Consider the following 22,834-nt stretch of genomic DNA (forward strand, 5'->3'; position numbering starts at 1 on the left):
GGTGCATGGCTGGCATCTGAGGTGCCAGGTGATGTTGGAGCAGGGTAGATTGAAGGGAGCATTTGGTGGCCTTAGGTGTTGACGAAAGCAGAAAAGAGGGAGAGGCGTAAAAGCCAAGTTACTGAATGAGGATGTACAAGAGGGAATCTCCAGGTAGACTCAAGGTCATAGGCCAAGCCACTGGAAGTGACCAGAGCAGCGCTTTGAGACAGGTATTGGTGATCCACGGTGTGCACAGGTCTCAGAAAGAGGGTCCAGGTAGGGAGGGTTAATGTAGGTTAAAGGATAGGATGGAGGAGTATGGGGTACACTGAGGGGAAATAGGGGTCCAGCTCTGAGGTGAGGGATTGGGACCATGGTAGATGGTCTGGATGGAATCGAAGTCTTTTTCTTCTCTCCCAGCACTTTCTGCTAAACCCCCAAGCAGTTATTCCTTATATATTACAGCCTCAGACTCTCTGGGTTGGAAGAGGATCAACAGTAATTTTGAGGCAGTATTCAAAGTCTTGCCCCCAAGATTATACCCGCTAGTGTTCCCACCTATATAATTTCTTTCCTTTGCTTCTGTTCTGGACCTTTGAATGTGATAGAATATCATTCTCGTCATGTGGCAGTGGGGAAGGGGTTTTGCAGATGTGGTTAAGGTCTCGAATTGGTTGTCTATAAGGTGATCCCAAGGACGTTTTTCCTGAATAAGCATAACATAATCAGGTGAGCCTTTTTGAACAAGATCTGCAGGTCAGAAACAGCATGTTAGAGAGACGTGAAGCCAGAGACAGTCTACTGCTGGTCTTGAAAAAGTGAAGGGAGGATAATTAATAAAAGTAAAATATAGGGAGTGGAGAGGAGTATCGAGGAAGTGGGAGGAGGAGGAAGACACTTCTGAGAACACTTCTGTTTGGAAGCTTGGTTTGGGAACGTTTGCTGTACCAGCAAGGAAATTAAGTGAAAAGGATGAGTGGGGAAAAATTGGAAAACAAACGAGCCTAACTTTTTATCAAATAACTACCATAATCACAGAAAATAAATAAAAAAAAATACCCAAATTCAAGTAATTTTTGAGCACAGTGTTTTTATACACTCAAGTGAAATACAACAATACTTGCAAATTATTCTTAATGCCTACTTGATTTGGTTATTTTTTTCAGTGGTGTGAGTGTAGCAGTTTTTAAAGTTTTTATTTTTAATGTATGACTGAGTATGTGATTAAATATATTTAAGTGTTTTTCAGCCAAAAGTTTACCTGGTAATAGAAAATGGAGATACAGATACTTGAGAAAGGAGAAGATAAATTTCAGGGCATTTGGATTGGAATTAGACTTAATTAGCATGAATTGACAATCTGTGTTCTTGTGCATATGTGCAGACATGTGTCCTGTGCCCTGAAAGGGCCTAGAAGTAGGGAGGGACACCTCAGTTGCAATGACAAATATCACTCAATTACTGGTTTCTAAATTTCCTTCTCACTAATTGGAGCTAGGCTTTCTTGGAGAAGGGGTTGATTGAGGTGGGCAAATGCAAGATTGGTATTGAGTAGAGAAAGTACAGATGAGTCTAAGGTATCTTTTGCTGGAAAGTAAGGAGGTACAAAAGGAGAGTGGACAGGTGAAAAGGAAATAGGGGGCAGGTTGAAGGGGCTCCTATGGCCATGTTTGGGACAACCATATCATCAAAATAAAAAATAAAAATAATGGATTTCTTTAGCACATTGAAAGATTAACATAGTCATACACATATACATACGTGTCTTCATACGTGGCAGGAAGTGAAACATCACAGTAGAATACTGGCTAAAAAATGCAGAGGGAATGGTAGGAAAAACATCACTTGAAACTACCTTAGTGAAAAAGGTTAATGTTAGGTTAACACTTAAAGCATGTAACTGAAACATCGATGAAAAATAATTGACATCATAATGAAAAACATTGACATCATGTGGTTCCTGGTGTAAATCACTGAGAAAGACTAAACGTCACTTGTGGAGTGTTCCTAAAAAATGAAAACAAAAAGAATAATACCACATAAACTAAATCCCACCATTAGAACACAGAAGGAAACACCGTTTTGGGGAATTCTGGTGAACAAGTGGCTCATACTCTACACAAATGAGTTTCACAGAAGACAAAGCTGAGGAAAGTAGCAAGCTAAGACGGCTAAAAGCAATGCATGAGCCAGAACTGAATCCTAGAGAGCAGAAAATTAATAACATTTATGTTAGTACCAAAAGAATGGAATGCTTAAAATACATTTAACACAGGTAGATCTGTACTCAAAATATTTTGAAAGAAATGAAATAGACCATAAAAAAAAGGAAATATTTAAATGGCCTAAATGAAAGTGATTATGGGTTGGAAGATTTAATATCAGATGGCAGCACGCCCAGACCTACAGATTCAGTGTAATCTTTATCACAGTTGCAGCTGACCATGAAATGCACGTGGAGATCCAAGGACCCAGAAAAAGCAGCTTTGAAAGGAAAAAAAATTAGAGTGTTCACATGTCCCACTTTCACATCTTACCACAAAGAGACATTAATCAAGACTCTAGTGCTGGAGTATGAATAGACTTCTAGATTAATGGGCTAGAATTAAGAGTTCAGAAGTAAATCCTCACATTTATAGTCAATTTATTTTTGATAGGGGTTCCAACGATATAGTTATTTTAATAAACGGTCCTGGAGTAACTGGACATCCACGTACAAAGAAAAGAAATTTTACTCCTACCTAATATGCAAAAAAAAAAAAGCCCTCAAATGGGTAAAAGAGCTAAATATAAGAGCTAACATCACAAAACTCTTAGAAGAAAACAAAGACATAAAAATTTGTGTTCTTGGGAGCACATGGCGGGCTCAGAAGAGCATGTGACTTGATCTCGAGGTCATAAGTTTGAGCCCCACAATGGGTGTAGAGATGACTTAAAAAAATAAACTTAAAAATACATATATTTGTGTTCTCGGATTAGGCAGTATCATAAGCCTGTGCAACCAAATAAAACTGATAAATTGGACTTCATCAAAATGAAAATGTGCTTCAAAGGACGCTAATAAAGTTGAAAGACATCCCACACAAGGGGAGAAAATTAGTTGCAAATCAGAGATCTGAAGAGAGAGTAGTATCCAGAATGCATAAAGAATTTATACAACTCAAAAATTGTCTAGAAATCAAAATTAAAAATGGGCAAAAAACTTGAGTAGATCTTTTGCAAGGAAGATATAAAAGCAACCAGTAGGAATAACAAGAAGATCCTCAAAGTCAATGGTCATTAGGGAAATGCAAATCAAAACTGTAAAGGGATAGCACCGCACTGCCACTAGGATGGTTCATGCAAAGACGGTGGAAAGTGAGAGGCTATGGAACATTGAACTCTCATCCTTTCCAAATGGGAATGTCACATGGTGCAGCTGATTTGGAATGCAGCCTGGCTGTCCTTCAAGAAGATAGAGCTACCATATACTCAGCATTTCAGCTTCTGCTGACCTATCCATAAATGAGAACATAGGTTCATGCAAAAATGTACGTGTGAGTGTTCTTAGCTGAAAAGTGGAAACAACCTAAATGCCCATAAGTTGAATGAAAAAGCAAAATGTGCCATACTTGAACAGTGGAATGTTACTCAGCTATTTGAGAAAGGATGAAATGCTAAATACATGCTCTTACACTGATGAACCTTGAAAGCTTTCTATTAAGTGAAAGAGGACAGACACGAAAGTTACTTCTCATGTAAATCTGTTTATATGAAATACCCAGAGGAGGCAGGTCCACGGAAACAGTGACAGGGAGGAGGGGGGATGGAGAGTGTCTGCTAATGAGGATGGGGATTCTTGGCAGATGATAAAAATGTTTTGTAATTAGTGGTGACGGCTTCACAGCTTAGTGAATATGCTAAAAGAAAGCCACAGTTTAAAGGGTGAATTTTATGGAACGTGAATCGTATCCCAGTTGAAAAGGATGACACCAGCTACAGAACCCGAATCCTGGGGGTGACCTGTGACCTGGGAGACGAGAGAGCTCAGCAGGACACAGAGCGTCCCGGCGGCTGCAGACAAAGCAGTGGGCGCTGAGGAACCCGAGGGCAGCAGGCTTGGCCCCTGTGCACCCGGCCTTGCCCTCCTCATCTTGGGAGTTTGCTCCAGCGCTCCTGGAAGAGTTCCTTGTCTCTTTGAAGTCATTGCATCGGACTTTCCTCTGGGGCTCCTCCTCAGGAATGAGAGGGGTGAGTAAAACAGGAGCAACCCTGAATTCCTTTCGCTGGCCTGTTTCCTTTAGGTGTTGGCCAGAGGGGGACTCAGCACCAGAGAGCAAGGTCGTAATACCAGGATGTGTGGGATTTGGCAGGAAGATGCTTAAGAGACTGGCATCTTTTGTGTGCATGGCTACCAAATGTAGAGGCAGTCATGACACACCTTTCTGCTGTTCTCTCGTGGAAGGTGCACCTTGAATTCTGCAGAGATGTGATGCGGGTGCCAGCGGAGCCTGTGGAACAGCCTGATAGAAATTTGACTCACCCATCCGTCACCTCAGCCAAGAGCATCTGCCTCGCGGTTCCCATTCTTGGCTCTGTGAGAATCCCATCCCAGACTCCACAGCTGCAGATGGGGTTGTCGCACACTTGAGGTCAGGCAGGAAACCTAACAGAGGACCATGGGTGGGGAGTGAAGACCCACGGGCAGGGGCCACAGCCTCGCAAGAGCTCAGTTTCTTCCGGGTCTCCTGACACCGTGATACCCCTTCATCTGCCTCACTGAGATGGATGCCCCCCCTTGATGGATGGGGACCTGTGGCACACACACGGCCGTGAACACCTTTTCTTTGCTCCTGTCGCTCCAGGGCTCCAACTAATGATGGCAAATTCTCCATTCCACGTTTTTGCGCCGCTGCTCACACACACGTCCACAACCAGCAGCTTATTGTGGCCCCACGACGGCTGGCAGTCTCTGTGCCAGTCCTCATGGGGGGCATTCAGCTCAGCTTACTGACCGTGCATTGTGATAGTGTGTTTAAACATTGAGAACACAGATCCAGGTTTGTAAAATAAAGTGTGTAGGCCTTTACGCACATGCAGATGTTCATGCTTTATACACAGCTGTCAGTGACCTCCAGCTAAAGACTGTCCGAAACGTGCCTGCGATTGAACAAAAATTGGATTCGTTACTCCTTTCATTGAGAGACAAGTTTCAAAATGGAACTTTGGAAATTCTCAATAAGAAGGTCTTAGAAGGAGCTGATTTTCACTTGTGTTAGTTGATTTCGGGGGGCAGTTAAAAGTTAGAAGATGATCTAGATATTTTGTCAGAAAGCAGGGATAATTGTTTAACTGGTGTCTTATGAAACCTCTCTCTGGAGGTATGAATAGAATAAGACTACGGCTGTATCTTGTAAAGAAGCAGCGATCACTTACATAGGCTGAGAGAGGGAAGGAGTTGGTATTTTGTGGCTTGGATGATGTCTCTAGTTTGTGTCTGGACATGACAGCTGGGTCGAATTGTCTTCCTCTTGATCTGTCATCAAGGTTTGTCACATAACGGCCTGAAATGATGTTGCTGTTCTGCGAAATTGGTTATGTTCACCAGGAGCACACCACGACCTGGCTGAGGGTCCGGACCAGTCTGGGGATGGCATGCTTCCTGCTCGTAGAATTTAGAGAGAAGCAGGGGCAGAGGTGAGCTGGAACATTCAGGCTATTCGTTCTGGACTCTAGGTCTCTGGTAAAAACAAGTGGAATAAAACCTGACAGAAGATAATGGAGCCATGTAAGCTTGACTGAAGGGTAGGGGAGCTGGCCTTGGGGTAGCAGTGACCTTCAGCAAAGGGATGAGCCAGTGTCCAGGCAGCCAGTGAGCCGTGGTCTGTTCTCCTTGGGGATGATCCCTCCCTGGTGGCCCTCACCTTCCCTTGCGTCAAGAACACATGTTTGAGAGGTGCCTGGGGGCTCAGCCTGTTAAACGTCCGACTGCGGCTCAGGTCATCATCTCCTGGTGCGTCAGTTCTAGCCCTGCGTCCGGCTCTGTGCTGACAGCTCAGAGCCTGGAGCCTGCTTCGGGTTCTGTGTGTCCTTCTCTCTCTGCCCCTCCCCCACTTGTGCTCTCTCTTTCTCTCAAAAATAAATAAAAACGTTACAAATTGTTTTAAAAAAGAGCACATGTTTGCTCCTGCCTTCCAGCTCTGCTCTGCCAGCTCTGTGCACCAGCTCAGTCCCGAACAACTGCCTGAAATGCCGGTGCTGTGGGATTTAAGGCTGGTGTTGCGACTTTGTCACTGCCAGATGCCAGCTTGGAGAGGGTGGGAAGTAGAAAGGCTGAGCAGTGAGCCACACTCAGTGTGTCACAGTGCCCCCCCCATGTCACATTTGAGAATATTCCAAATAGTAAGTGAATTGATAAAGATTTCTTCCATGAAAATCATTTTGTACGGAACATTCATGACAGTGAAAAGTAGTCAAAATAAAAACTAAAAACCTTGGCTTTTACTCTGAAAATTGATGGGTAAACCGTACATGATGTAACAGAATGGAAGGACACTGCACGTCGGCCCTGACTGGAGAGGGCAGAGGAGCCGGTGTGCTCGTGGGCATGTCCACGTCACGTACCTGGGATGCTAGGTTGACTTGGGAGTCACTCCCTCTGAGCTTGCTGGGCTGAGTCTCCTACAGAAAAGTCTCTAGGATTTACATTTATCTCCACGGAACTAGTTTTTCTCCTGCTTTTTGGGGCTCAGTGGCAATTTTCTCCTCTAGACAGACCTCCTTTCTATTTCCCAGACTCCTCTGGCTTTTTAATTTGATTCAGGAGAATAACAAGGGGAAGATTTGAGTAAGTACTAAATCCTGTTGAATGATCACTCTAGCATAATACAGGAACACAATGGTATTTTGTTATTGCCACTATTATATAGGAATTACCATATTTTAAAAACATATTAAAACTTGATGTTGGAAATCTATTACATCTTGGTTTTTAGAGAACTAGGGTAATGTGAAAATACAGATGAGTCTCTTAACTTATGCGTGATGTATATTGCTGGTTCATATGAAATATGGAGATTCTTATGTTCCAGTCATGCAGAGAGTGAAATAATTCTGTTTTAAGCTCTATCTTAGGGTCTGTCATCTAGCCACATTTCATGCTGGGCTCACGCACACACTACAGAACTGTGAATGTTCAGAGGAAACTTTTCTAAAACAATTAAAATGGCATAATTGTATAAATTACATTGAGATGCAAGCAATTATTATGAAATTTGAAATCAGTATAAACGCAGCAAATATTTTATGGCATAGGCTGAATGTTTTCGATTAAAATAGTTTAGTGGGTAGTTACTTGAATATTCAAATAAACTGCTCTTTAGCAGAAAATGATATATTTACAGTATGCCATAGTGCAAACCACTTAACACTTCATGTGAGAACATGAATCAGTATTAGGAATTCTTCATTAATGTAAAGTGAATAATGATTTTATTATGTGGAAAATGAAAGGACATTAAAATATAACTTCCTGGTATTCCTTTTTTTTTTTTTTTTGCAAATACACAATTTTTAAAAATTTGATCAGCACAGAGGATTTTTAGGGCAGTGAAAATATTCTGAATGATGTTGTTGTATGATGGATCTATGTCATTATACACTTGTCCAAACCCATAGAATGTACAACCAAGAGTGACCGTGAGGTAAACTGTGGACTCTGGGTGATGATGTGTCAGTGTAGGGCTATCCTTGGTAAAAACCAAAAGACGTACCCCTCTGGCAAATGGTGTTGATAAGGGGGGGGGGGGGGCGGGTGCTGTGCATGTATAGAGTCAGGCAATAGATGAAAAATATCTGTACCTTTCTCTCAGTTTTGTGGTAAACCTAAAACTTCTCTAAACAAATACTTAAAAAAAACCATTAACTGGAAAATGCCAACACTTTAAACATTGTTTTCTTTGTTTGGCCAAACAATACCTCACACAACTTCTATATAAATATTTCTGGGAAACTTAGAAAACATTCCGTTAAAATTTTATTGACATTAAGTATTATATCAGACTAATAAGTTAGTAATGTAGAATATATTAGTAGTACTTCATAATTTGGTATTAATAAGGTATAATTACTTTCAGGAATTACTGCATAATTCAGTATTAGTAGTCTAAGCACAGATTATATAAATAATGTTATTGATATTGATACTTATACCCTTAGACTATTTCATTATAATTTAAACTTAATGTTCTCATTAATTTATCATTAATGTTGCAGTTATTATTTAAAGTAGCTTTTCCATTTTAATATTAGATGTTGTATCACAGTTACTTCTGTCAAAGTCTTCTCATTGGTTTCTCTCTTGAATTTCAGACATGATTGCGGTCAGCCTATCATTGAATCCCGCTGTTCTGAAATCTAAGGGTTCTCACTGCCTGGGTGCTGCAGGAAGAAATGTAACTTTTTCACCTCAGTCATAATTTGATAATTTGATTTCTAATGTTTTAATTAAAATAATTTTTAAAATGTGAAAATCCCTAAATTTTCACTAAATGCAGTGCAGATTGGTATAGATCAACTACAGTTCTTTTCGTTTAATCCAGAGTTTTCAGAACTCTTCCGTCTATATGTGGTCATGAGTCAACAGTTGGTGACCTTTCTCTGGGCTGCAGTTTTCCCCAAAGAAGAGCTGCGCAGTTTGGCTTTAGGAACTAATAAACTGAGTTAGAGCTACCTTTGCATTTTAAATGTAGTGATATTAATCAGTTCAGCACAGTGATCACCCAGAGATTGCTTTCCTCCACGGAAAAGACTAGAAACTCGGTGATCGTTCTCCTTGCCGTAGTTCAGGCTGATGCACTCAGAGAACTAGGACTGGGCTGGGTATGGTGACAGGGAGGGTCAGTGAGCAGTGGGTAAGGGAAACTCATGTCCTGAAATGGCTTTCTCTTGGAGCTGGGAACTCCGGAACCAGTTCTGGAGATGGTTCCACATTCAACGTCTTCTGTGCTTCAGAGTCTCCAGGTCTTACACTTGTCCTGCAGAGGAAGTCCTCAAAGGATTTGAGCACCTGTTTTCTTATTTGGGAGGTTTGGTCCGTGTGCAACTATAGTGTCACGAGACACCAGTGGGGTAAAGAAACTTGGTTCCCGTGGGTCATCTGAGGACCTGGAGCGAGGTGACAGGGATGGTCACAGATGCACAGTAATGAGCATACAAGAGTGCAGATAATCTGTTCAGTTAATATTCCTAACCTGTGACAGATGAGCTCGTGTCTTCAAGGGTGTCCCACCGCCTGTTCCCCCAAGGCCTTAGCTACAGTGCTGAGGGAAGAGGGTCTGACCTCTGGGAGAGGAGACAGGCACCTCTCAGGTGGTCGGGGCTCCCAAGGTGGCCACGGCTCTGAAGCTGGCCGGTCGGCTTGGACCTTTTCTTGGTAAACTAAGCACATTTTACAGAGATGTTTAAAGCGGCGACAGCTCCAAGGGTGGTTTTCCTTTCCTGTGGACAGTCCCCCAGTAACACGCACTGAAACCGAGACACAAGTTCATCGTGATGGGCCCTGAAAATTTCAGCTGCCTCTGAAAATCATTGTAACATTATAGATGGCAAGATTGGGGAGCTGTTTTCTTCGAAATTCTGTTTTCCTTTTGGAGATGAGAAGACTAGATTTAACTTCTTTTTTTTTTAATTTTTTTTTGTAATGTTTCATTTATTTTTGGGATAGAGACAGAGCATGAACGGGGGAGGGGCAGAGAGAGAGGGAGACACAGAATCGGAAGCAGGCTCCAGGCTCTGAGCCATCAGCCCAGAGCCTGACGCGGGGCTCGAACTCCCGGACCGCGAGATCGTGACCTGGCTGAAGTCGGACGCTTAACCGACTGCGCCACCCAGGCGCCCCGACTAGATTTAACTTCTTACATGACCATGCCCATCTCTGAGTGTGAGAAAAAATAACTCTAGAAAGGAAAACCTGAGGGGTGACATCTGCAAGGTGGAGGGGTAGGAGGGCCCAATGCTCATCTCTCCCACAAAAACAATAAACAACTGCAAACTGGCAAAAATAGCTCTGGGAAAGCTTTGGATTATGACAGAGCAGCAGCAACAACCTTGCAGAGTTCAAAACCCAAGGACGGCCATAAGAAGATCCGGGAAGCATTTTATCAGTGTAGCCCCGTCCCCGGTCCAGAGCAGCTCGGCGTCCAGTCCGTCAGATGAGCCTCAGCCCACTGGAAAGGGAAAAGAAGACAACCTCACCTCGGGGCGCATTATTAGCCTTTGCTGCCGAGGTCTCCCACAGTCTGCGCCAAAGCTGAGCCAGCTGACAGAGTGGTCGCTGCACAGACCTGCCCCCGGGGGCTCTGGTCATTGCTGTGCTCCGTCCCCCAGGACGGGGACGCTTGGGGCGCGACAGTGCTTCACCACGTACGGGGCCCGGAGCTGCGCCTGCTCTGAGCTCCACCCTCAGCCGGGGCGCAGCTTTGTTCCCCCAGCACCAAAGCATCCTCCTCTGCCCTGCGCCCCAGCCCTGGTTCCCAAGTCCCACTTGGGCCATCGCTCTCTGGGCTCTGCTGCCCCGAGCCCCGCCCCCAGGCATGGCCACAAATACTGTAATTCCCAGCGCAGGCGAGGGCGCAGCGAAGCAGGTACTGCCATGCGTTCCTGACAAAATAGCCTTTCTGGTAGCAGTTTCTATGAATCAAGAGTCGAGTTCTGTTAGGCAAACACTGAGCTCTTCTTCCGTGCCAGGTATTCCCGCAGGCGGATGACAAAGGTGCACCCTCTCCACGACAGATGGCGTCCGGGGAGGGAGACAGACCCCGGGAGCTCTGTCTCAAGGGGCAGATGCAGAGACCTCGGCCGAGTGGGGTAAATGCGGGAGCGCCACCAGGGTCAGCCTGGCCTGCTTGGGAGGAGGATTGGAGAAATGGCCCTGAGCTGAATCTTAAAGCATGACTAGAATTAGTTGGGTGAAGATGAGCAAGGAGAAGGACGAGAAGGGAAGGACATCTGGGCAAGTGGAGCGCGGACGCAGGCCTGGTGTCTGCGGGAGGAGGGAAATGGGCAGCCTGAGTGCGGCTTCCGGAGCAAGGGCTTCACCCCAGAGGCCGTGTGAGGGCGGGACACGGGGAAGGATGCCGGTAGATAGGTACCGTTTAAAATCCTGCGTGAAAGTCACCGTGGATTATTTCTCAAATTTAAAAAGTAACAGACGGAAACAAATGACCCCCATTAGTCATTGGGCAAAGGATTGAATAGACATTTCTCCAAAGAAGACCTTCAGTTGGCCAATAAGCCTGTGAAAAATGTTCAACATCACTAGGCAGGAAGGACTGATGAAATGGAAATGACCATGAGATGTCACGTGACCCCTGTTAGGATGGCTGTTTACAAAGTAATAATGTCAAGGATATGAAGAAGCCACAATCCCTGTGCATTGCCTACAGGGGTGTAAATGGTATAAAATTCCCACAGTGGAAAACAGCTCAGCAGGTCCTCAACCATACAAGCCAGCAAACCCTCTACTAGGTATATAGCCCAAATCGTTGAAAGCGGGGGGGGGGGGGGGGGGGGGGTGAGATACTCAGCATCATTTGCAATCAAAAGGTAGAAACAACCCCAAATGTCCGTCAACAGACGAATGGATAGACAAAACGTGGTATAGAGGTGCAGCCTGAAAAAAATGCAATTCTGACATAGATTAAATTACAACAGGGATAGACCTTGAAGTCACTGTGCCAAGTGATTTCAGCCAACCCAGAAGGACAAATACCGTGGGATTCCACTTACATGAGGTACATGTAGTGATCAAATCAAAAGAGACAGAAAGTAGAAGTAACTGGGGGCTGGGGAAGGAGTTATCTGGGAGTTTGGGATGCTGAAAACATTCTGAATATTGGATAGTGGTGATGGTTGTCCAACAATGTGAATGTACTTAATGCCACTGAATTATATACTCAAAAATCGTTAAAATGGTAAATCTTTATACGTATTTTACCACAATTCTTTAAAGAAAAAAAGAAAAGACTGACCTACAAGTTGAAAGACAAATGGACACAGGATGCCTATTTGTGACAAAGGTGTGGGGCAATCTGAGAAAGTGTGAGCTCCCCTTTCCACGGTCAAGGTCAGAAACCCCGCTACTGCAGCCCCGACTCACAGCCCAGCTCCAACGTCATGGTTTATGTCCGTCTCCAGACAGCTGGGAAGGGTGTGTATTCTGCTAACTCGAGCGACAGAAAACAGAAAATTCGGTCAGTTTTGTTTGGCTTAAGTGTTGGAGCTGTCGAATGACCCAGGATGTGTGCCTTGGGACAATCTGGGCAAGTGGTTTGGAAGTTTAAAGATCCACATAAGCGCGTCCTACGATTTAACGTATCTGTTCATGGTTCAGCTGCAACAAAAAGTCTTCCATATATGGTCTCCAAAAGTCACGGACAAGAATGTTCACAGCAGCACCTTCATTAGTTAACCCCTACAATATTCACATCATGCCCGTTAACACAGAATAGGTAAGTAAATATTGAATAGTCATTAAACAGAATAATCAGCAATGTGAATTAGTGACCTACAAATCGGCCAATGATTAGAACAAATTTAACAGACTTAGCCAGACACAAAAGGACACATGATCTGTAAATTCAAGCTTTTAAGGACAAAAATGAATCCATGCCGTCAGAAGTGGTGGGAAAGGCTACCTTTGGGATGATGAAGACTGACCACGTGCGCAGGGGTTGAGTGGCAGGTACTGGTCATGACTCCCGCTTAGTCTGGCTGCCAGTGCAGTGGATTCAGTTTGTGAAAATATATCAAGTGTTTCAGTTCCAATAACAATTTCTGAAAAAGTGGAAAGCAGGCTTTCAAAATGCTTTAAGGAATTCAATAGTGACGTGACATTGGAGAGAAGGTTATAGTGTCTGGACATAAACCAGATCTAGCCAGATGTGCACCGTGATGACAGCAAAGATTGTCAAGGCACAGGAAGACCCACAGAACTGGCCACGGTGTCTCCAAATTCACATCTATTTTAACAAATGGCCCAGCAATGGAGAAGACTCAGACCCAATTTTCCTCCCCTTGGTGGGCCAAGGGCTTGTTCTGGCTGCCTCCTCCTCTCCTTGAGAGCGGTAAGTGTTAATGTTGGGTAAAAGTGCACTCTGCTAAAGGCCGTTTTAGGTGATTTGAAAAAATTTATTATCGAGTTATTTTAGTAATTTGTAAAAGGTTTTTGATGTGTAAAAGGTTGGTATTTTCTGTTTTGTTGGTTTTGTTTAGGTTTCCCGAAATAAGGAACGTCTCCGAGTTCTTTCAGTAATCTCTCAGTAACTGGAGACCCCACACATGGCCGCGGGAAGGTTCCTGTGGTCTCCCCAGTCTGCTTCTAGTCTCCACACTTCATTTAGGTCTCTGCTGTGCCCTCCCTTCTCTCTCGCCCCCATTTCTTTAACCAAGAGGAACGTGGACGCAAGCATCCCCACTTGATGCATCCCCCATGGCCACCAGGTGGCGCTAAGACCCTGTGGTTTGGGCTCCAAGTTTCTGATCAGAGACCTGAGGCTCTGGGAGGAACTAGGACCCCTCAGAGCACAGGGGAGTTGTTGGCCCCGCCCAGGGTCTCATTGAAGGACGCACCACATTCTGGTGAAGGGAGGTTGCTTGAGGAAAGACACAGAAGGAGCATGATGTTTTGAAGTGGAAAAGCATTTCTGATGGGCCCGTGAGCTAGGAGTGGGGGAATACAGATCAGGACAAGGAGAGGGGAAAGGATTTATCATAAATTGTAAAGATTCTATTAAAAGAACAGCCTGTAACTATGCATCTTAGGTGACAAAAGATAGTGATAAGAAGCCATATTATGTACCTTCCATATAATTCTTTTACATTTTATTACTTTATCAAAAGTTCAGCAATAAATAAGAGAAGGAAAAGGAAAGTCAACGAACCAGTGTAGTAATTTGACAAAGTTCATTGTGCAGAGGCCAAAAAGACAGTTTGGGACCCAAGAGCATAGAAACCAAATAGGGAAACCAAATAGGCTTAGGAATAGATTGTTACAAACCAGGTTATATAATGAGAAGACAGTGACTGCTCATTCTTCACAGTGACTAGGTATACTATTAAAATTTTTTTTTAATGGTAGGGAATTTCTTTCCGGTTATCTCATATCAACTTTGGGAAACCGCTTTAGTTTTGCTTTTTGATTTCCAGAGACATGAAAAAGAAAATGACTCAGTCCGAATCTGTCTTACAAACTAAGCTAAATGATGGTTTGCTTATCCCACTAAACTGAATTTCTCAGCTTAGGGAATTTTTTACGCTGCCTCCATTTGTCTTGACTTTAACAGGCTTTAATAGTATCATCATTATTATAATAAACAAAAGAATGAACAAGTAAGTGAACAAAGAAGCCTTCACATCCGCTGCGCGCCTCCCCCAATGTCCACTAGGTGGTGCTATAACCCCGTCGTTTCCTCTCCAAAAAGCAGAGGAATCAGAACTGCCATCAGACACTGGTACCTGAGGGTCTGGGAGGAGCTAGGACCCCACGATAAAACAGGGGCTGCTGGCCCCTCACACGGACTCAGTGAAGGAGTCACCACATTCTGGGAGGGGAGACTGAGTAAAAAAAAAGCACAGAAAGAGCATGATTCTTTGGAGTGGAATACCATTTCCCATAGGTTCATGGGCTAGAGGAGGGGTGGTGGATTTATGTTTATTAAATTGCAGAGATTCTATAAAAATAAAATAAATTCTATAAAATAGATTCTATAAAAATAAAATGCATCTTAGGTGACAAATTAGAGTTATTAAAAAATCATGTTTTATACCTTTAATATATTAGTATATTAAATAATATGTACATATGTCAAGTGTATCAGTAACAGAAGTAAATGCAATGAATAACTGAATAGTACTTTGTAAAAGTGTATTGTGCACACACTAAAAACAGTGCATGACTTATGACCCAGGAAGACTCACACCACATATGGGATGAGGCTCAGGACTGTATTGTTATAAAGTAGCTTGTAAGAAAGAAAAAAAGTAGCTTGTATACCGGGAAAGCAGTGAAAGTTTATTCTTCACAGTGATTGGTAATAATATTATAACTCTCTAATCATAAAGAATTGCTTCCTGGCTATTTGGAAGCCAGTTAACCTTGGGAACCAGTTCAAGTTTTGCTTGTGATTTACAGAGGACACACAAAATATGACACAGAACCAGTGAGTCTCAGAAAATAGCCAAATTTAAGATGTGCTTGTTTTACTAAATTTGTTTTCCCTGCTCAGAGAATTTTCAAAGCTGGGCTCCATTTCTTTTAGATTTTAACAGACTTTAATACTACTGTCATTATTATCATATGAAAAGGATGATCGGCTACATCTCCCACGGACACCAGGTGGCGCTAAGTACCTGTCCCGGGGTTTTGGTTCCAGGAAGCTGATCACAGCCACTGTCAGACCCCCTGGCCTCTCTCAGGGACTCAGTGAAGGAGGCTCTACATTGGGGAGAAGAGGTTGTGTGAGGAAAGGCTCAGAAGATGCATGATTCTTAGGAATCAAATAGCATTTCCCATGAGCTCATGAACCAGTCGTGTAGGAATAAAAACCAAGACAAGGAGGAGGTGAAAAAAGGATTTATCATAAGCTGCAAAGACTCTATAAAAATAAGGGCACATAACAATGCATCTGAGCAGGTGACAAAGGAGTAATAAAAAGAACCCATGTTATGTAACTTTAATAGAGTATACAGTAAAAATTATATATGTGTGAAAAGTTAAGCAATACTGAAGTACCACCAATAAACTGTTGAATAGTACTTGGTGAAAATTCAGGACACAAGCAAAAACTTTCTGAGCCTGAAGTACTCCAAACACGGGATGGGTTCAGGGATATATTGTCACAAACCAGCTTATATTCGGGGAGAAGAATGACTGCTTCTTCTGCACAGTGACTGGTTATAAGAATGTTCAGCGATGTGGAACTGGTTACTCGATCCTTCATTTGAACCTTGAGAAACACTATGTTTTCATTACAATTTCCAGAAGCAGAAAAAGCCAAGACCCAGGGTTGGTTGGTATTGGAAAATATGGCAAATGAGCTTTGCTTATTTGACTAAACTGGTGCTGTTGCTCGGGAACTTTCAACACTAGTCTTCGGTTGCTTTTGACTGTAACAGACATTACTCCTACCGTGATTGTTATCACTGTTGGGAGAAATGGATGCATTCACACCTGATGAACCCACCAAAGCCAGCAGGTGGCCCCAAGACCCTTCGTTTTGGCTCCGGATTGCTGATTTCAGAGTGCCTGGGGATCTGTGGGGAACCAGGACCCTATAGAGCCCAGGGGACATGTTGGCCCCTCCCAGGGACTCACTGAAGGAGTCACCACATTCTGGGGAGGGGGTGTTGAGTGAAGAAAGTGACAGGATGATGAGCATGGTGCTTTGGAGGGGAATAGCGTTTCATGGGCTCATTGGCTGGGGGGGAGGGGAAAATACAAGGACAGAGAGGAGAGGGAGAGAAGATCTGGATTTAATTACAAACATTCTGTAAAAATTATCGCCAATGTCGGTGCATCCTATCAGGAGACAAAGGAGAGAGTGATAAAAAGGTCTTATGTGACTTTAACATAATAATATATAAAATAATGCATAGATATATGCATAATGAAGTCATAATAGAACTAGAATCAATGAATCCTTGAGTTGTAATAAGCAAGTTTTCTGCGCACACACTAAATACTCACTCTGTGATCCAAGAGCACTACATGCATGCAACCTAGGAAGAGGCACAGGGGTATGTTGTTATAAAGCACACTATGTAGTGGGGAGACACTGGCTGTTTATGATTCATAGCGATACATTGTGCTACTACATTTTTTAAAATAATGAGAATTGGTTGCTCGTTACCACATATCAACTTGAGGAAATAGTTTAGATCTTGCTTGTGATTTCCATAGGCAAAAACAAGATATAACCAGACCAAATTAAAAATCAGGTAAAGTAAGTTCAGCATGCTTCACTAACGTGGTGTTGTCTGATCATGGAGTTTTCAAGGCTGTTGCCCATTTGTTTTGGATTTTTAACAGGCTTTGCTAATACCGTGATTATTTTCAATATTAGGAAGACCACACTAGCCTCCGCACCTGTTGCATACGCGATGGCCAGCAGGTGACGCCAAAACACTTGCGTTTGGGCTCCAGGGAGCTGAGAGTTTGGCTGTCAGGGGCTGAGGCTGTCAACCTGAGGCCTTGGGGGGAACTAGGACCCCTCAGACCACAGGGGAGCCGCTGCTTTCTCCTCCCCCCACCCCACCGGGACTCAGTGAAGGAGACACCACGTTGGAGAGAGGAGGTTGCATGAGGTAAGGCACAGAAGAAGCATGATTCTTAGGAATCAAATAGCAGTTCCCATGGGCTAATGGACCAGTGGTGAAGGAATGAAAACCAAGACAAGGAGGAGGGGGAAAAGGATTCATCATAAGCTGCAAACACTCTATAAAAATAAGGGCACATACCAATGCATCTGAGCAGATGACAAAGGAGTGAGTAATAAAAAGAACCCATGTTATGTAGCTTTAATAGAGTATACAGTAAAAATAATCTATATGTGAAAAGCCACACAGAAGTACCACTGATAAATCGTTGAATAAGAACCTGGTGAAAATTTATGTCTCTACCCCCCCACCCCCACCCCCCAAATCTTTCTGACCCCAGAGTACTCCAAACATGGGATGGGTACAAGGATATATTGTTATAAACCATCTTATATTCAGGGAGAAGGATGACCATTTTAGTGACTGGTTATAAAACATTCTTCAGCGATATGGAATTAGTTACTGGATCCCTCCTTTGAACCTTGAGAAACACTAAGATTTCTTCACTATTTCCAGAAGCAGAAAAAGCCAAGACCCAGGGTCAGTTGGTATTGGAAAATATGGCAAATAAGCTTTGCTAATTTGACTAAACTGGTGCTGTTGCTTGGGAACATTCAACGGTGGTGTCCGTTTGCTTTTGACGTTGTAACATGTTACTCCTACCGTCATTATTATCACTGTTGGGAGAAATGGATGCATTAACGCCTGATGCACCCCCCCACAGCCAGCAGGTGGCGCTAAGATCTTTCCCTTTGGCTCCAGATTGTGGATTTCAGAGTGCCTGGGGATCTGAGGGGACCCAGGACCCTACAGAGTCCAGGCGACATGCTGGCCCCTCCCAGGGACTCGCTGAAGGAGTCACCACATTCTGGGGAGGGGGGGTTATGTGAAGAAAGTGACAGGATGATGGTGCTTTGGAGGGGAATAGTGTTTCATGGGCTAGGAGTAGAGGAATAAATACAAGGACAGAGAGGAGAGGGAGAAAGTATCTGGATTGAGTTACAGAGATTCTGTAAAAATTATTGCCAATATAAGTGCATCATAACAGGAGACAGAGTGATAGAAAGGACTTAGGTTGTATACCTTTAATATAACATATAAAATAATGCATAGATATATGAATAACGAAGTAATAATAGAACTAGAATCAATGAATCCTTGAGTTGCAATAAGCAAATTTGCTGCGCACACACTAAATATTCACTCTGTGATCCAAGAGCGCTACATGCAACATAGGAGGAGGCACAGGGATATATTGTTATAAAGCACACTGTGTACTGGGGAGACACTGGCTGTTTATGATTGATAGCGATACATTGTGCTACTACATTTTTAAAAATAATGGGAACTGGTTGCTCGTTACCACAAATGAACTTGTGGGAATGGTTTAGGTCTTGCTTATGATTTCCATAGGCAGAAACAAGATACAACCAGGCCAAATTGAAATTAAAAATTAGATAAATTAAGTTAAGCATGCTTCACTAACGTGGTGTTGTCTGCTCATGGACTTTTCAAGGCTGTTGCCCATTTGTTTTGGATTTTTAACAGGCTTTACTAATACTGTGATTATTTTCAATATTAGGAAGACCACACTAGCATCCGCACCTGTTGCATACGCGATGGCCAGCAGGTGGCGCCAAAACCCTTGGGTTTGGGCTCCAGGGAGCTGAGAGTTTGGCTGTCAGGAGCTGAGGCTGTCAACCTGAGGTCCTGGGGGGGGAACTAGGACCCCTCAGAGCACGTGGGAGCCGCAGGCCCCGCCCAGGGACTCAGTGAAGGAGACAGCGCGTTGTGGGGAGGGGAACTTGAGTGAGGACAGGCAGAGAATGTGTGTGACGCTTTGGAGCTTCCTCGAATCTTTTATGATTTAGGGGCTAATGGTGGTGGTATAAAAATCAGGACAAGCAGGAGAGGAAGAGGGTTTATCATAAATTGTAGACATTCTCAGTAATACAGTCCATAGCAGTTTATTCAATTTGTGGCATAGGAGGACATGAAAAAAATCAGATGTAATATATAGTGTATAATAATAACATAAATATGCCACAAGTGCAACAATAATAGAAGTAAAGCCAATGAATCACTCCATTCTACTTCGTCAAAGTTGCTTCTGGACACACAAAAAAGGCAGCTTCTGACCCCTGTGGCGCCGCAATGTAGCATTGATGCGAGTCAGGTGTGTATGCTGTGATACGGCAGCTTCTCTACTGGGAAAGCAGTGCCGGTTTATTCTTCACCATCTGGGCTCTAGTGTGAACACCTGCATAAGTGACAGGGAATAGCCGATTGCGTTTAGGTAACCAATAACCAATGATCACCAGACTAGGGGTGCTGTTGTCCATCCGATGAGCGCAGAGCTTCCTGCGCTGCGCCCTGAAGGCCGGCAGGGGGCGCGCCGACCCGCTGCCTCTGGCCCGCGTGGAACGCATGCGCATCTGCGCATCGCGCCCCTGCCCTAGACGCTAGCCCGCGGACGTGTTCCCTCCCGGGGGCTATGGACTAGGCGACACCAAGGACTACGAGGGACGGTATCTGCCGTGAGTGACGTCTCTGTGCGGCCGCACTGGTGGGAGGGGGCTGTTGCGGGATGTTTCTCTTAAAGAGCGAGAGAGAAGCTCGTTGTTTATCCGCACCGCCCGGCGTGGAGGCTTTTCCCAGGACGTATTTTCCGGGCGTGCCCGTTCATCCAGGGCCTTTGGGTGGAAGTCACAGCATGCTGTGGGCAGGTGCAGGGATTCGGGATTGTTTCGGGGGATGTAGGGGCCCTGGTGCGGCTCCGGGGTGCACACGTGCACGGTGGGGAGGGGTCGCGCAGCCCCGGGACCCCCCAGGCGGGACGAGGACCCTGCCGCCTTCGCTGGGGGTGAGCGCCCGAGGTGCCTGGTGCAAGGTGTAAACGTTTTAACCCCTCGTGTGTCCTACGCATAAAAGCACAGGGGAAAGATACGGGGAGTTTACAAAGTAGGTGCCTTAAACCTGATACCACGGTTTTCAGTGTAAATAATGGCTTAAATCTGTGCTGATAAAGGCCGTATCTAAATGATTTGCTTAATTGGATGGAAGAGCCCTTGTTAAAGAAGGGAGCCATGATGACATTCATCTTGATTGGCCTCCAGTGTAAGCAGGGCCTGCCTTTGGATTATTAAGTACGTGAGGTTATCAGCTACATAACAAGGGAGTAAGTCAGCTCCTGTTGGAAGAGACGGAAGGAGGCTCTGGGTTCCCCCCAGTGTAGTGACCGCGTGCCCAGTAATGACGCAGTTTTGGTCGTTTTGCCCTCCGGGTTCTTGTGGGTCGTGGAGAAAATTTTCCTCAGGCGGGTGCAACGTCTTTTATTTTGTCAAGGAATTTTAAATTTGCTGACAATTGTGTATTCAGACTCTACGGCACAAATAAGTGAAATGCTTAGATCTCAAATCTAACGAAATGAATACAAATTTGCATGCCGAAAACGGAAACACCGTGAAAGGATATAAAAGAGAGTGTTTAAACATTTTTTTTTTTATCTATTTATTTTGAGAGAGAAACAGAGAGCACGGGCGGGGGAGGGGCGGAGAGGGAGGCTGAGAATCCCTAGCAGGCGCCGTGCTGTGACCTCGATGACCTGAGCCGAAATCAAGCGTCACTTAACTGGCCAGGCCACCCAGGTGCCCCTCAGAGAGAGTCTTCACAAATCATGTTCATGATAGGCAAATTCAGTATTGTTAACATGACACATCTCCCCAAATTTGTCAGTAGATTCAATGCCATCCGAATCAGAATCCCGGTAAGTTGTAGATTTTTAAAACCGTTTCCAACGTTAGAATAGCTTGCACACTTAGGGAGAAAAAGTCGAAGATTCCTCACCCCCTTCCGCTCATTCCAAAAATTAACCCAAAGGGCCATCGCGATTAGAGAACGACATTGGCGACAGAACAGACCCATAGGTAAATGGAACAGGATTGAGGGCCTGAAAATAGACCCATTCAAATATAGAAATATAGTCACCCGAGCTTGGCCTTCGGAGCACAGCGATGCGGGGGGGGGGGGGGATTCTTTTCAGTAACAACTGCAGCAACTGTTCCGCGCGTGGAGAAATGAACAGAAAACCCACCACACGCTAGAACTTACATAAACTTAAAAGCAAAATGCAAACTTAAAAAATTCTGGAATAAGAAAATACCTACTTGAACTTGGGCATAGAGGTAAGTTTTTGTATACAACACCAAAAGCATGATCCGTGAAAGAGAAACATCGATAATGGCGAGTTTCATCAAAATTATAATGTTACTCTGCAGAAGATTCTGCTAAGAGAATGGAAAGGCTTCTGCAGACAAGGAGATCTTTGCATAACAGATACCAGAAGAAAGGATTTGTATGGAAAATATGGTAAAGACTCATAACACCTAAAAAGAAGAAAATTTAAAAAATAAAAATGAGTAGCGTTCTGAGGAGAGATACCAATACAGAACTTAGATAGCAAATTAATATACAGAAACATCCTCAACACCACTCACTTTTAGGGAAAAGCAAATTAAGTGAGTTACCACTTACTACTGCACATTAAGATGATGCTAAAATTTAGAAAAATTCACAAAACATTCTGCTGACCAGCCTGAGGGACCACGAGGACCTGTGGTGGGAAGGAATGTGCCACAGATAGTTTAGAAGACAGTCTGGCAGGTTTCTTACAATGCAAACATGGTCTCGTCTCATAATAATTGTATTTCCAGATATTTATCCATCTGGACTGAAAACTTAGACCCACACCATAACAGCACACCAATATTTATAGCAACTTTATCATGATGGCTCCAAACTGGAAGGAGCCGACACGTCCTTCAGTGGGTGAATAATATAACCAAAATGTACAACCGTGAAATGGAATAGTATCCAGTGATGAAAAAACAATGAATTATGAAGCCACATGAAGACATGGATGAAGGTTACATGCATATTTCTCAGTAGAAGAAGCCAGTCTGAAAATGACACATACTGTATTTTCTCTATGATCTTGGAGAAGATGCAAAACTATAGAAATGCTAAATAGATGAGTAGATTCCCGGGATCTGTGAAAGGAGAAGATTGAATAAGTGAAACATTCTAAATGACTCTTTAATGGTGGTTACCTGCCCCTAAGCATTTGTCAAATCCTTTACGATTTTACAGCAAAAATGGTGAATCTTAATGAGTTTAAATTTGAAAATAATCCTTTGGGAACTAGCTTAATCCCAAGATGGAATAAGAATATTACACAATGAATTTACTAAAAAGTATGAAACAAAGAAACTGTAGGTGGAGGAAGGATGGGCTGGCCTAAGTAACTTGGAATGAGTGGAGTCTGTAAGACCAAAACCAAAAGGAATTGTTACATAAACAGTGTACTCAACTTGATAAAGTTCTTTCCCAGGGAGGTACTAGTTAACAGTTCTGAAACCACTATACACATGAACTGGAATTTAACAATTAAAAAAGGATGGCGGATAGGAGGAGCCAGGTACCTCACTTTGAGGGTAGGAAG

General features: G+C 43.7%; 1 protein-coding gene across 9 annotated transcripts in view; it reads left to right on the forward strand.

The window, feature by feature from the left end:
- LOC102902320 (zinc finger protein 705A-like) overlaps window positions 1-8,692 on the forward strand; it is a 32,724-nt gene extending 24,032 nt beyond the window's left edge. For 7 of the 9 annotated variants that reach the window (XM_006930541.3, XM_019828204.2, XR_006596230.1 and 4 more), the window contains one exon: window positions 8,332-8,692. In XM_006930541.3, coding sequence (XP_006930603.1) covers window positions 8,332-8,337 — 6 coding nt within the window. In that variant the 3' untranslated portion in view covers window positions 8,338-8,692. Of the gene's footprint in view, window positions 1-5,508; window positions 6,008-6,756; window positions 6,801-8,331 lie in introns of those variants that run through there. The other 2 variants (XM_045055184.1, XM_045055185.1) reach the window with 2 other exon arrangements.
- Window positions 8,693-22,834: the final 14,142 nt, after the last annotated feature.

Source organism: Felis catus, chromosome B1 (assembly GCF_018350175.1).
Source record: "Felis catus isolate Fca126 chromosome B1, F.catus_Fca126_mat1.0, whole genome shotgun sequence".
Classification (NCBI taxonomy): domain Eukaryota; kingdom Metazoa; phylum Chordata; class Mammalia; order Carnivora; family Felidae; genus Felis; species Felis catus.